Below are 14,723 nucleotides of genomic sequence, written 5' to 3'. Positions count from 1 at the left end.
CATGGCATAGCGCTTCCTTTCCTGTCCCCCACACAGTATAATGCCCCATTTACACAGACTATAATGTCTCAAAGTTGCCTGCAGACAGTATAATATCCCATAGTGGCCCCTCTTCACAGTATAATGTTCTATAGCAGCCCCTGCACACAATGTAATGTCCCATAGCATCCCACACAGTATAATGTCTCATAGCAGCCCCTGCACACAGTATCATGCCATATAGTGACCCTCCATATTAGAAAAAATTTGGGTTCAGCAGAACCTGAAATACTTGGAGTACACCAACCCTTGCCCGAACCCAGAAGAGATAAGTAATACTAGTTTCTATGTATGCTCACAGACCCTCGAGTGTAAAAATAGCAGTACTTGTTGTGGTTCGCCTAAACAAATAGTTTTGCCGCCGGCTCGCTGCCTTACTTACCGATACCCACTCCTGCTCACAGTTGATTCCCCTTTTGCCCTCTAGGGGGCCCCATACGTTCCATATCACGTTGCTGGGATTACACATGGCTCCCAGGAGGGCAGAAGGGGATGCGAAGGTGGCCATGAGCAGGAACGGTAAGTAAATAGGACTCGTTACCTGCTGGAATTACTCCAGCAGGTAACAGTCTATTAGAAAGCAGCAGGAGCCCACTGGGCACACCAAGGTCACGTACCCTGTATCAGCTGTAATGGTTGCTATGTTGGCATTTACACCACTGCATAATGACTCTTCATTATAAATGATAAAGTGGTCTTGTTGTACTGTGGATACAAGTAATATAATTACAACTACAACCTTCATGGTATTAACAGTATTAAATGTTGATATTGTGCAGCACCTCTTGGATATGTGTCTAACTTCAAGGTAACTGGATACACCAGCACTTCCATTTCTCTGGCCTGGAGTTCCACCAGTGGAGCTACTGAATATAAAGTGTCATGGAACCCAGCAACATCAGGTTACTTTGCTTTAATAAGTACAAACTGAATATTATTATGCTCATAATCGGTCTGTATGTGTTATTCTGTAAAAGGTTAGTGATTTGTTACTTCTATTATTCTATTATTGTGGTTCATAAAAGAGTTGATATAATAAATTATATTATTGTTATTAATGTCTATTTACTTCTCAGGTTTAGTATGATGTAAACAATGCCCTTTATAAATTATGAAATCATAAAATATGTTTAGGAAATTCATTTATATAAGAAACCTTTTTATTATCATAACAGACACACCTAAAAGTCAGTACCTGGCTCCCAATGTTCGGTCATACCATATTACAAATTTACAGTCAAACACGCGATACATTGTGAATGTACAGGCAGTTTACAGCAACACTGAAGGTCCACCAGCTACTCTGATTCAAAGCACAGGTAAGTCCCAGATGTGCTAAAAGACTACAGAATTATTCTATAGCCTATGTTTTAAGGTGTAGTTCTACTCTTATGTTAACTTAACATTGGGAAAAGTCGTTTTTAACTAAGCACATACTATTCCACACATACCTTTTGTATGTTAATCCCCTAACACCAGCTGTTTGTTCATTTAGTTTTGACACATGTTAGGCTTGAGAAAGCCTGTGAAACGGCTGTTGCTTTTGCCTCCATGTCATTTCTCTCTCCCTGAATGTTGTTATACAAGTACTGAATAAAGGACTGTTTTGAAACAAAGACACTTGAGACTTGGGTGAGTGCCCCCCGTTTATTTCTTCTTTCGTCTGGTTTTTGAATGTGCCTGCTTTTATTTATATGCTAATCAGCCTCCAGCGTGCACCCCAGAAGTCTCAGTGAGCACTGTCTGCTATGTATGTGTGAGAGAGGGAAGGCTGATGAGGTATCAGCAGCAGCAGCCTCCCTGCTCTCACACACACATAGTAGACAGTGCTCACTGAGACTTCCGGTGCTCGTTGCTGACTAATTAACATATGAATAAAAGTGGGCTCATTCAAAAACCACTGAGGGGATAAACATACAAAAGGTATGTGTGGAATATAAAGGCTATGCAAGTATATGTTTAGTTAAAAATGAGTTTTCCCTATGATAGAGCCCCTTTGAGATTTAAGATTATTGGTGTCTGCAAAGGGGCTAAATTGGAGAGTTTTGGCAGTGCTTCTGACATTTCATTATTTATTTTTACTTTCAGACTCCAATCCTATCCAACTTCTTCCTGTTAAAGACTTGCAGATTATTGATACAGGAGTCAATACCCTCAAACTATCCTGGAAAAAAACACCTGGAATAACTCATTACAAAATTTCATGGGTTCCATTTGATGGTAAAAATTTTATACATTTGCCCTACAAATATACTATTATATTATACTATATATACTTTCTGTATTAAGTACAAAAGTAATTTTAGCAGTATCACTACGGTTAATTACCGTAACTAATATATTATTCCTTGTATACTATTACTTTGTACTTTAACTGAAGCATTCCCAAAGGTTAATCATCTCTTAAGGTTTATTCCCATTAGTCAATACATCTTTTCTTTCTGTTTGCTTTTTATCTTTTACATATGGAATAACATAAGATTGTTGCTGTTGGAGCAACTTCTTAAGCCTCCTTGACGAGGAGACTCTCTGCAGCTGAGTCGCTGCCAGAACATCCCCAAAGTGTGGACTGGAGGGGGGTGGAATGACAGATCCCACTACCAAACCTACCTGTCATTACCAAAAATCCAGCCCAATACTGAGCATTTACCAAAATAATTTTTAGAAACAAATGTATAGTAAATTATTTGTTGTATATTGCAATACCATTTGAGAAGTACTGTGGAGATCTGTGTAATATATAATGTAGCTAAATATTTTAGCTACTCTTAACACTGGTTAGTGTGTCTTTTTGCGAGAGTATACATGTAAAAAAAAAGTTGTGTATATGTTAGGTTTAAAATGTAAAAAATATAAACTTAAATTACAGAAGATTGAACAATATCAGAAAGAGAAAATGTAAATCTAGTGCTAGTATTTTTATTTTTTTTTTCAGATTTGATAAAATTATTGTAGTTAACTTTTATTAGGGATCCAAGATTGACATACATTTTATCAGAACCTGATTTTATATACAGTCCTATGAAAAAGTTTGGGCACCCCTATTAATTTTAATCATTTTTAGTTCTAAATATTTTGGTGTTTGCAGCAGCCATTTCAGTTTGATATATCTAATAACTGATGGACACAGTAATATTTCAGGATTGAAATGAGGTTTATTGTACTAACAGAAAATGTGCAATATGCATTAAACCAAAATTTGACCGGTGCAAAAGTATGGGCACTAGAGATGAGCGAACAGTGTTCTATCGAACTCATGTTCGATCGGATATTAGGCTGTTCGGCATGTTCGAATCGAATCGAACACCGCGTGGTAAAGTGCGCCATTACTCGATTCCCCTCCCACCTTCCCTGGCGCCTTTTTTGCTCCAATAACAGCGCAGGGTAGGTGGGACAGGAACTACGACACCGGTGACGTTGAAAAAAGTAGGCAAAACCCATTGGCTGCCGAAAACATGTGACCTCTAATTTAAAAGAACAGCGACGCCCAGCTTCGCGTCATTCTGAGCTTGCAATTCACCGGGGACGGAGGTTTCCGTCCAGTTAGCTAGGGGTTAGATTCTGGGTAGGCAGGGACAGGCTAGGATAGGAAGGAGAAGACAACCAACAGCTCTTATAAGAGCTAAATTCCAGGGAGAAGCTTGTCAGTGTAACGTGGCACTGACGGGCTCAATCGCCGCAACCCAGCTTTCCCAGGATCCTGAATGGAATACACTGTCAGTGTATTCCCGTATACCCGATATATACCCCGATACCCGTTCCAACGGTGTGCCCCCCCACCTTCACCCCAGAAATACCCTGCAAGTCCCCTAGCAATAGAATTGGGGCTATATACACCCACAATTTTTACTACTGGTATACAGTGCCATTGTCTGACTGGGAATTCAAAGAATATATTGGGAATACAAATACCCTCATTTCTTGCTACTGCCATATAGTGCCAGTGTCTGACTGGGAATTCAAAGAATATATTGGGGTTACGTGCACCCACAATTTTTACTACTGGTATACAGTGCCATTGTCTGACTGGGAATTCAAAGAATATATTGGGAATACAAATACCCTCATTTCTTGCTACTGCCATATAGTGCCAGTGTCTGACTGGGAATTCAAAGAATATATTGGGGTTACGTGCACCCACAATTTTTACTACTGGTATACAGTGCCATTGTCTGACTGGGAATTCAAAGAATATATTGGGGTTATAAATACCCTCATTTCTTGCTACTGCCATATAGTGCCAGTTTCTGACTGGTAATTCAAAGAATATATTGGGGTTACGTGCACCCACAATTTTTACTACTGGTATACAGTGCCATTGTCTGACTGGGAATTCAAAGAATATATTGGGGTTATAAATACCCTCATTTCTTGCTACTGCCATATAGTGCCAGTTTCTGACTGGTAATTCAAAGAATATATTGGGGTTACGTGCACCCACAATTTTTACTACTGGTATACAGTGCCATTGTCTGACTGGGAATTCAAAGAATATATTGGGGTTATAAATACCCTCATTTCTTGCTACTGCCATATAGTGCCATTGTCTGACTGGGAATTCAAAGAATATATTGGGGTTACGTGCACCCACAATTTTTACTACTGGTATACAGTGCCATTGTCTGACTGGGAATTCAAAGAGTATATTGGGAATACAAATACCCTCATTTCTTGCTACTGCCATATAGTGCCAGTGTCTGACTGGTAATTCAAAGAATATATTGGGGTTACGTGCACCCACAATTTTTACTACTGGTATACAGTGCCATTGTCTGACTGGGAATTCAAAGAATATATTGGGGTTATAAATACCCTCATTTCTTGCTACTGCCATATAGTGCCAGTTTCTGACTGGTAATTCAAAGAATATATTGGGGTTACGTGCACCCACAATTTTTACTACTGGTATACAGTGCCATTGTCTGACTGGGAATTCAAAGAGTATATTGGGAATACAAATACCCTCATTTCTTGCTACTGCCATATAGTGCCAGTTTCTGACTGGGAATTCAAAGAATATATTGGGGTTACGTGCACCCACAATTTTTACTACTGGTATACAGTGCCATTGTCTGACTGGGAATTCAAAGAATATATTGGGGTTATAAATACCCTCATTTCTTGCTACTGCCATATAGTGCCAGTTTCTGACTGGTAATTCAAAGAATATATTGGGGTTACGTGCACCCACAATTTTTACTACTGGTATACAGTGCCATTGTCTGACTGGGAATTCAAAGAGTATATTGGGAATACAAATACCCTCATTTCTTGCTACTGCCATATAGTGCCAGTTTCTGACTGGGAATTCAAAGAATATATTGGGGTTACGTGCACCCACAATTTTTACTACTGGTATACAGTGCCATTGTCTGACTGGGAATTCAAAGAGTATATTGGGAATACAAATACCCTCATTTCTTGCTACTGCCATATAGTGCCAGTTTCTGACTGGGAATTCAAAGAATATATTGGGGTTACGTGCACCCACAATTTTTACTACTGGTATACAGTGCCATTGTCTGACTGGGAATTCAAAGAATATATTGGGGTTACGTGCACCCACAATTTTTACTACTGGTATACAGTGCCATTGTCTGACTGGGAATTCAAAGAGTATATTGGGAATACAAATACCCTCATTTCTTGCTACTGCCATATAGTGCCAGTGTCTGACTGGTAATTCAAAGAATATATTGGGGTTACGTGCACCCACAATTTTTACTACTGGTATACAGTGCCATTGTCTGACTGGGAATTCAAAGAATATATTGGGGTTATAAATACCCTCATTTCTTGCTACTGCCATATAGTGCCAGTTTCTGACTGGTAATTCAAAGAATATATTGGGGTTACGTGCACCCACAATTTTTACTACTGGTATACAGTGCCATTGTCTGACTGGGAATTCAAAGAATATATTGGGGTTATAAATACCCTCATTTCTTGCTACTGCCATATAGTGCCAGTTTCTGACTGGTAATTCAAAGAATATATTGGGGTTACGTGCACCCACAATTTTTACTACTGGTATACAGTGCCATTGTCTGACTGGGAATTCAAAGAGTATATTGGGAATACAAATACCCTCATTTCTTGCTACTGCCATATAGTGCCAGTTTCTGACTGGGAATTCAAAGAATATATTGGGGTTACGTGCACCCACAATTTTTACTACTGGTATACAGTGCCATTGTCTGACTGGGAATTCAAAGAGTATATTGGGAATACAAATACCCTCATTTCTTGCTACTGCCATATAGTGCCAGTTTCTGACTGGTAATTCAAAGAATATATTGGGGTTACGTGCACCCACAATTTTTACTACTGGTATACAGTGCCATTGTCTGACTGGGAATTCAAAGAATATATTGGGGTTATAAATACCCTCATTTCTTGCTACTGCCATATAGTGCCAGTTTCTGACTGGTAATTCAAAGAATATATTGGGGTTACGTGCACCCACAATTTTTACTACTGGTATACAGTGCCATTGTCTGACTGGGAATTCAAAGAATATATTGGGGTTACGTGCACCCACAATTTTTACTACTGGTATACAGTGCCATTGTCTGACTGGGAATTCAAAGAATATATTGGGGTTATAAATACCCTCATTTCTTGCTACTGCCATATAGTGCCAGTTTCTGACTGGTAATTCAAAGAATATATTGGGGTTACGTGCACCCACAATTTTTACTACTGGTATACAGTGCCATTGTCTGACTGGGAATTCAAAGAGTATATTGGGAATACAAATACCCTCATTTCTTGCTACTGCCATATAGTGCCAGTGTCTGACTGGTAATTCAAAGAATATATTGGGGTTACGTGCACCCACAATTTTTACTACTGGTATACAGTGCCATTGTCTGACTGGGAATTCAAAGAGTATATTGGGAATACAAATACCCTCATTTCTTGCTACTGCCATATAGTGCCAGTTTCTGACTGGTAATTCAAAGAATATATTGGGGTTACGTGCACCCACAATTTTTACTACTGGTATACAGTGCCATTGTCTGACTGGGAATTCAAAGAATATATTGGGGTTATAAATACCCTCATTTCTTGCTACTGCCATATAGTGCCAGTTTCTGACTGGTAATTCAAAGAATATATTGGGGTTACGTGCACCCACAATTTTTACTACTGGTATACAGTGCCATTGTCTGACTGGGAATTCAAAGAGTATATTGGGAATACAAATACCCTCATTTCTCGCTACTGCCATATAGTGCCAGTTTCTGACTGGGAATTCAAAGAATATATTGGGGTTACGTGCACCCACAATTTTTACTACTGGTATACAGTGCCATTGTCTGACTGGGAATTCAAAGAGTATATTGGGAATACAAATACCCTCATTTCTTGCTACTGCCATATAGTGCCAGTTTCTGACTGGGAATTCAAAGAATATATTGGGGTTACGTGCACCCACAATTTTTACTACTGGTATACAGTGCCATTGTCTGACTGGGAATTCAAAGAATATATTGGGGTTACGTGCACCCACAATTTTTACTACTGGTATACAGTGCCATTGTCTGACTGGGAATTCAAAGAGTATATTGGGAATACAAATACCCTCATTTCTTGCTACTGCCATATAGTGCCAGTGTCTGACTGGTAATTCAAAGAATATATTGGGGTTACGTGCACCCACAATTTTTACTACTGGTATACAGTGCCATTGTCTGACTGGGAATTCAAAGAATATATTGGGGTTATAAATACCCTCATTTCTTGCTACTGCCATATAGTGCCAGTTTCTGACTGGTAATTCAAAGAATATATTGGGGTTACGTGCACCCACAATTTTTACTACTGGTATACAGTGCCATTGTCTGACTGGGAATTCAAAGAATATATTGGGGTTATAAATACCCTCATTTCTTGCTACTGCCATATAGTGCCAGTTTCTGACTGGTAATTCAAAGAATATATTGGGGTTACGTGCACCCACAATTTTTACTACTGGTATACAGTGCCATTGTCTGACTGGGAATTCAAAGAGTATATTGGGAATACAAATACCCTCATTTCTTGCTACTGCCATATAGTGCCAGTTTCTGACTGGGAATTCAAAGAATATATTGGGGTTACGTGCACCCACAATTTTTACTACTGGTATACAGTGCCATTGTCTGACTGGGAATTCAAAGAGTATATTGGGAATACAAATACCCTCATTTCTTGCTACTGCCATATAGTGCCAGTTTCTGACTGGGAATTCAAAGAATATATTGGGGTTACGTGCACCCACAATTTTTACTACTGGTATACAGTGCCATTGTCTGACTGGGAATTCAAAGAGTATATTGGGAATACAAATACCCTCATTTCTTGCTACTGCCATATAGTGCCAGTGTCTGACTGGGAATTCAAAGAATATATTGGGGTTACGTGCACCCACAATTTTTACTACTGGTATACAGTGCCAATTTCTAACTAGGAATTCAAAATGCGCAAGGCTCCCGGAAAGGGACGTGGACGAGGCCGTGGGCGAGGTCGGGGGAATGGTTCTGGGGAGCAAGGTAGCAGTGAAGCCACAGGGCGTCCCGTGCCTACTCCTGTGGGGCAGCAAGCATTGCGCCACTCCACAGTGCCAGGGTTGCTTGCCACATTAACTAAACTGCAGGGTACAAACCTTAGTAGGCCCGAGAACCAGGAACAGGTCTTGCAATGGCTGTCAGAGAACGCTTACAGCACATTGTCCAGCAGCCAGTCAGACTCTGCCTCCTCTCCTCCTATTACCCAACAGTCTTGTCTTCCTTCCTCCCAAAATTCCGAAGCTTTACAGAACAATAACCCAAACTGTCCCTGCTCCCCAGAGCTGTTCTCCGCTCCTTTCATTGTCCCTCAACCTGCCTCTCCACGTCACGATTCCACGAACCTAACAGAGGAGCATCTGTATCCAGATGCTCAAACACTAGAGTCTCCTCCATCTCCGTTCGATTTGGTGGTGGATGACCAGCAACCCACCCTCATCGACGATGATGTGACGCAGTTGCCGTCAGGGCATCCAGTTGACCGGCGCATTGTGCGGGAGGAGGAGATGAGACAGGAGTTGGAAGAGGAAGTGGTGGATGATGAGGACACTGACCCGACCTGGACAGGGGGGATGTCAAGCGGGGAAAGTAGTGTGGATGTTGAGGCAGGTGCAGCACCAAAAAGGGTAGCTAGAGGCAGAGGCAGAGGTCAGCAGCTTAGGCGAAGCCAGGCCACACCCGGAATCTCCCAAGATGTTCCAGTTCGTACCCAGCCCCGAAAAACTCCCACCTCGAGGGCACGTTTCTCGAAGGTGTGGAGTTTTTTCAAGGAATGCGCCGAGGACAGATATAGTGTTGTCTGCACAATTTGCCTCTCGAAATTGATTAGGGGCTCTGAGAAGAGCAACCTGTCCACCACTTCAATGCGCCGTCATTTGGAATCCAAGCACTGGAATCAGTGGCAGGCAGCAACGGCAGGACAAAGGCCGCCTGCTGTTCACGCCACTGCCACTGCCTCTGCCACTGCCTCTGCCACTGCCACTGCTGACTGTGCTGGCGATGCACTCCAGAGGACGAGCCAGGACACCACTTCATCTGCCTCCGCCACTTTGTTGACTTCTACCTCATCCTCCCCTGGTCCTGTCTTATCTCCTTCTCCTGCACCATCAAAGGCACCATCAGGCGTTTCTTTACAACAACCCACCATCTCTCAGACATTGGAGCGGCGGCAGAAATACACTGCTAACCACCCACACGCGCAAGCCTTGAACGCCAACATCGCTAAACTGCTGGCCCAGGAGATGTTGGCGTTCCGGCTTGTTGAAACTCCCGCCTTCCTGGACCTGATGGCAACTGCGGCACCTCGCTATGCCGTCCCTAGCCGTCACTACTTCTCCCGGTGTGCCGTCCCCGCCTTGCACCAGCACGTGTCACTCAACATCAGGCGGGCCCTTAGTTCCGCGCTTTGCACAAAGGTCCACTTGACCACCGACGCGTGGACAAGTGCATGCGGACAGGGACGCTACATTTCACTGACGGCACACTGGGTGAATGTAGTTGAGGCTGGGACTGCTTCCCAAACTGGCCCGGTGTACCTCGTCTCCCCGCCTAACATTCCTGGCAGGGACACGAGAAGAACACCCCCCTCCTCCTCCTCCGCCACCGCCTCCTCCTCCGCCACCGCCTCCTCCTCCGCCACCGCCTCCTCCTCCGCTGTTAGATTGACCCCAGCTACGAGTTGGAAACGTTGCAGCACTGGCGTTGGTAGACGTCAGCAGGCTGTGCTGAAGCTGATCAGCTTGGGGGACAGACAGCACACTGCCTCCGAGGTGAGGGATGCCCTCCTCGATGAGACGGCAATATGGTTTGAGCCGCTGCACCTGGGCCCAGGCATGGTCGTTTGTGATAACGGCCGGAACCTGGTAGCAGCTCTGGAGCTTGCCGGACTCCAACATGTTCCATGCCTGGCCCACGTCTTCAACCTAGTGGTGCAACGTTTCCTAAAGAGCTACCCCAATGTTCCAGAGCTACTGGTGAAAGTGCGGCGCATGTGCGCCCATGTCACGGGATGGTTAGAGTCTATACTATAGGCAATGTGTAATATATATTTCATGTGGAATGTATTCTCTAACCTGTTATATACATCAGTGTGTAGTTGGCTGATTGGGGTCTAGTGTGTTAGCACATTGTATGCAAATACCTCTAACTAGTGAGGACAATGGGTGGAGATAATCTGATCAGTGTCTCCAAGAAGATGTTGGATGGTGCATTGTCCATAGTAGACAGGGAGTCTGCTCTCCTTGGCATAGGTGAGGGGGGAAGGATCTGTGGCTCAGCCCTTCCCACCCCCAGGTATAGGTGTAACAGTTTAGTATATAGTATATAGCTAGCAGTTAGTATGTGTTAGCCGGCCTGTGCACAGCTCTGCAGAGAGCCAGAATTTAGTTACAGGACCAAGGAACCAAAGCTATCATTGGATTGTGACTTCTGTGGACTTATTGTTATTACGGTTGATGTGACCGCCGCCGGCTACTAACTTTGTGGATTACAATAAATTGCTGTTGTCTCCCGACCTCTTGCGTCCCTGTTGATTCAAAAGACCATCCGGAGGAAGACGTATACCTTTGCTCCGTGACAACTGGTGGCAGCGGTGGGATCAACAGCGGATAGCGAGATGGACTACAGCAGCCCAGCGATTAATGGAGCCACAACCTCAGAATACAGGAACTGGACTATGGCAAGTCTACAAGTAAGGGCCCGGGAACTAAACCTGAGTTACCAGGGAAGAACGAAAGAGCAACTGATCGAGGCACTGGAGGAGATGACCCTGCAAAGCGACCATGAGGAGGGCTGCCCCCAGGAGACAGTAGAGATACAGGAGTGGCAGGTACAGACCCAAAAGAGCAGATGGGTTGTTTTGTATGAGGAGGAATTGGCAGTGCTGGGGCTAGGAGCAACTGCAGAGCAAAGGAGTAGAGCATTACAGAGGGCTCAGGAAACGGAGAAGGAGGAACAGAGAATGGCGCATGAAAAGGAAAGAATGGCGCATGAAATGCGAATGGCTGAGATAACTATGAGGAATTATAATCAAACGTCGACCCCCAGCCCAACAGTGAGAGAACCACCATATGTCTCCCATAAACACTTCAAGACCTTTGAGGAAGCGGCTGGGGATGTTGATGGATATTTTCAGGACTTCGAACACCAGTGCCACCTGATGGAAGTCCCAGAGAAGGATTGGGTCCGGTATCTGGTGGGGCACCTACGAGATGGGGCTGCGGAAGCTCTCAGAGCCATGGACCCTAGTGATCAGCGGGACTATGAGGCCATTAAAAGAGCGGTGCAGAAGTATTATGCAGTCACTCCAGAGACCTACCGAGTTCAGTTCCGCTCTTTGTCTTACAATGGGGGAAGCTCCTTCCACATGTTCGCCCACAAGTTGAAGCAAGCATGCAAGCGCTGGCTAGAAGGAGAGGAGGCTGTCACAGTCGATAAGATCCTCCAAGTCATACTTAAGGAACAGTTCTTTTCCCAGTGCCCCGCTGAGATCCGTGAGTGGGTGCTGGAACGGAACCCAGCCACAGTGGAGCAAGCTGCTTCCCTTGCAGATGAGGGCCTGACCATCAAGCCGCAGTGGAAGAGGTTGTTTGCAGAGGAGCGGAAAACTACCACAGTCCGCCAGACACCCTTCATCCAGCCACCCACCTTTCGTGCCCGGCCTCAGGATTACAATTCCCCCTCTACCCCTGCCCCAGCCCATCGGCCTCCAGCTATGAACAACCCTGTCCCTAGACAACGACCTACTGGAAGAATGCTAGAGCGCAGATGTTTTGGGTGCGGGCGGCCTGGACATTTGCAAGCTAGTTGCCCTGTTAACATGGGGGCACGGGCCACCGTGGCATCCCGGCCTATTCACTACCTGGGAACCACTCCTAGGACAGAAAGTTTGGCCCCATTTCCAGATGACTCCATGAATGACACATCTGTTCCACCTCCAGGGGTCTATGGGATTCAGCCTTCCGCCACACATCCCGCAAACCTTCAGAGGAAGCACTTGCAGGAGGTCCTACTGGATGGCCGAACAGTTGTTGGATTCCGGGACTCGGGAGCTTTCCTAACGGTAGCGGACCCCCGAGTTGTGCGACCCGAGGCCCTAGAGGAGGGTCCTGGCATTTCTATCAAGTTGGCAGGGGGTACTCAAAGACGTATTCCTAAAGCTACCGTGGAACTCGACTATGGTTATGGACCAAAACGATGCACAATTGGTGTGATGAGCGGGCTGCCGGCCGATGTTCTGTTAGGCAACGATGTTGGAAATCTACAGTGCCACTTTGTGGGAGCAGTGACCCGAAGCCAAGCTCAGAGAGACGCCAACATGGATCGACCGGATTTTCTGACAGATGCCAGCCCTTCAACCCTACAACTTTACCATTCAGTACCGCCGAGGGAACCAACACCAGAACGCGGATGGGTTATCCCGGCAGGAGGACATATGAGCTATAGAGACTGATGTGCATTCCCCAATTTACCTGTGTAGGCCAATTGTGTCATGCACATGTTTTGAGAGGGGGAGGGGTTGTCACGGGATGGTTAGAGTCTATACTATAGGCAATGTGTAATATATATTTCATGTGGAATGTATTCTCTAACCTGTTATATACATCAGTGTGTAGTTGGCTGATTGGGGTCTAGTGTGTTAGCACATTGTATGCAAATACCTCTAACTAGTGAGGACAATGGGTGGAGATAATCTGATCAGTGTCTCCAAGAAGATGTTGGATGGTGCATTGTCCATAGTAGACAGGGAGTCTGCTCTCCTTGGCATAGGTGAGGGGGGAAGGATCTGTGGCTCAGCCCTTCCCACCCCCAGGTATAGGTGTAACAGTTTAGTATATAGTATATAGCTAGCAGTTAGTATGTGTTAGCCGGCCTGTGCACAGCTCTGCAGAGAGCCAGAATTTAGTTACAGGACCAAGGAACCAAAGCTATCATTGGATTGTGACTTCTGTGGACTTATTGTTATTACGGTTGATGTGACCGCCGCCGGCTACTAACTTTGTGGATTACAATAAATTGCTGTTGTCTCCCGACCTCTTGCGTCCCTGTTGATTCAAAAGACCATCCGGAGGAAGACGTATACCTTTGCTCCGTGACAGCCCACTTTCGCAAGTCGACAGTAGCCGCTGCTAGCTTAAAATCTCTCCAGCAACGCCTGCATGTGCCACAACACCGGCTTTTGTGCGACGTCCCCACACGCTGGAACTCAACGTTTCAGATGTTGAATAGAGTGGTTGAGCAGCAGAGACCTTTGATGGAATACCAGCTACAAAACCCTAGGGTGCCACAAAGTCAGCTGCCTCAGTTTCACATCCATGAGTGGCCATGGATGAGAGACCTTTGTGACATCCTACGGGTCTTTGAGGAGTCCACAAGGAGGGTGAGCTCTGAGGATGCGATGGTGAGCCTTACAATCCCGCTCTTGTGTGTTCTGAGAGAATCCCTGATTGACATCAGGGATAACTCAGATCACACAGAGGAGTTAGGGATAGCATCCGATCCGTCACAGCTGGAGAGTAGGTCCACACATCTGTCCGCTTCACTGCGTTTAATGGAGGAGGAGGAGGAGGAGGAGGAGGAAGAAGAGTTGTCCGATGATGTGATGGTGATACAGGAGGCTTCCGGGCAACTTCGAATCGTCCCATTGTTGCAGCGCGGATGGGTAGACATGGAGGATGAGGAGGAAATGGAGATTGAACTTTCCGGTGGGGCCAGAGGAGTCATGCCAACTAACACTGTGGCAGACATGGCTGAGTTCATGTTGGGGTGCTTTACAACCGACAAGCGTATTGTCAAAATCATGGAGGACAACCAGTACTGGATCTTTGCTATCCTTGACCCCCGGTATAAAAACAACATCTCGTCTTTTATTCCGGTAGAGGGGAGGGCCAATCGCATCAATGCTTGCCACAGGCAATTGGTGCAGAATATGATGGAGATGTTTCCAGCATGTGACGTTGGCGGCAGGGAGGGCAGTTCCTCCAGTAGGCAACCAAGTTCTCACCGGTCCACACAAACGAGGGGCACACTGTCTAAGGTCTGGGACACCTTGATGGCACCCCCTCGCCAAAGTGCCGCCACGGAGGGTCCTAGTGTCACCAGGCGTGAGAAGTATAGGCGCATGTTGCGGGAATA

At 45.0% G+C, this 14,723-nt stretch overlaps 1 protein-coding gene across 1 annotated transcript in view; it reads left to right on the top strand.

Annotated features, from left to right (window-relative positions):
* Positions 1-14,723, top strand: part of LOC142204542 (uncharacterized) — a 252,351-nt gene that overhangs the window by 22,972 nt on the left and 214,656 nt on the right. Inside the window, exons 14-16 of the mRNA XM_075275859.1 lie at positions 819-959; positions 1,215-1,358; positions 2,128-2,259. Coding sequence (XP_075131960.1) covers positions 819-959; positions 1,215-1,358; positions 2,128-2,259 — 417 coding nt within the window. The remainder of the gene's footprint in view (positions 1-818; positions 960-1,214; positions 1,359-2,127; positions 2,260-14,723) is intronic.

The sequence above is a fragment of the Leptodactylus fuscus genome, chromosome 5 (assembly GCF_031893055.1).
Source record: "Leptodactylus fuscus isolate aLepFus1 chromosome 5, aLepFus1.hap2, whole genome shotgun sequence".
Classification (NCBI taxonomy): Eukaryota; Metazoa; Chordata; class Amphibia; order Anura; family Leptodactylidae; genus Leptodactylus; species Leptodactylus fuscus.
This window is presented reverse-complemented; position numbering and strand designations above follow the sequence as displayed.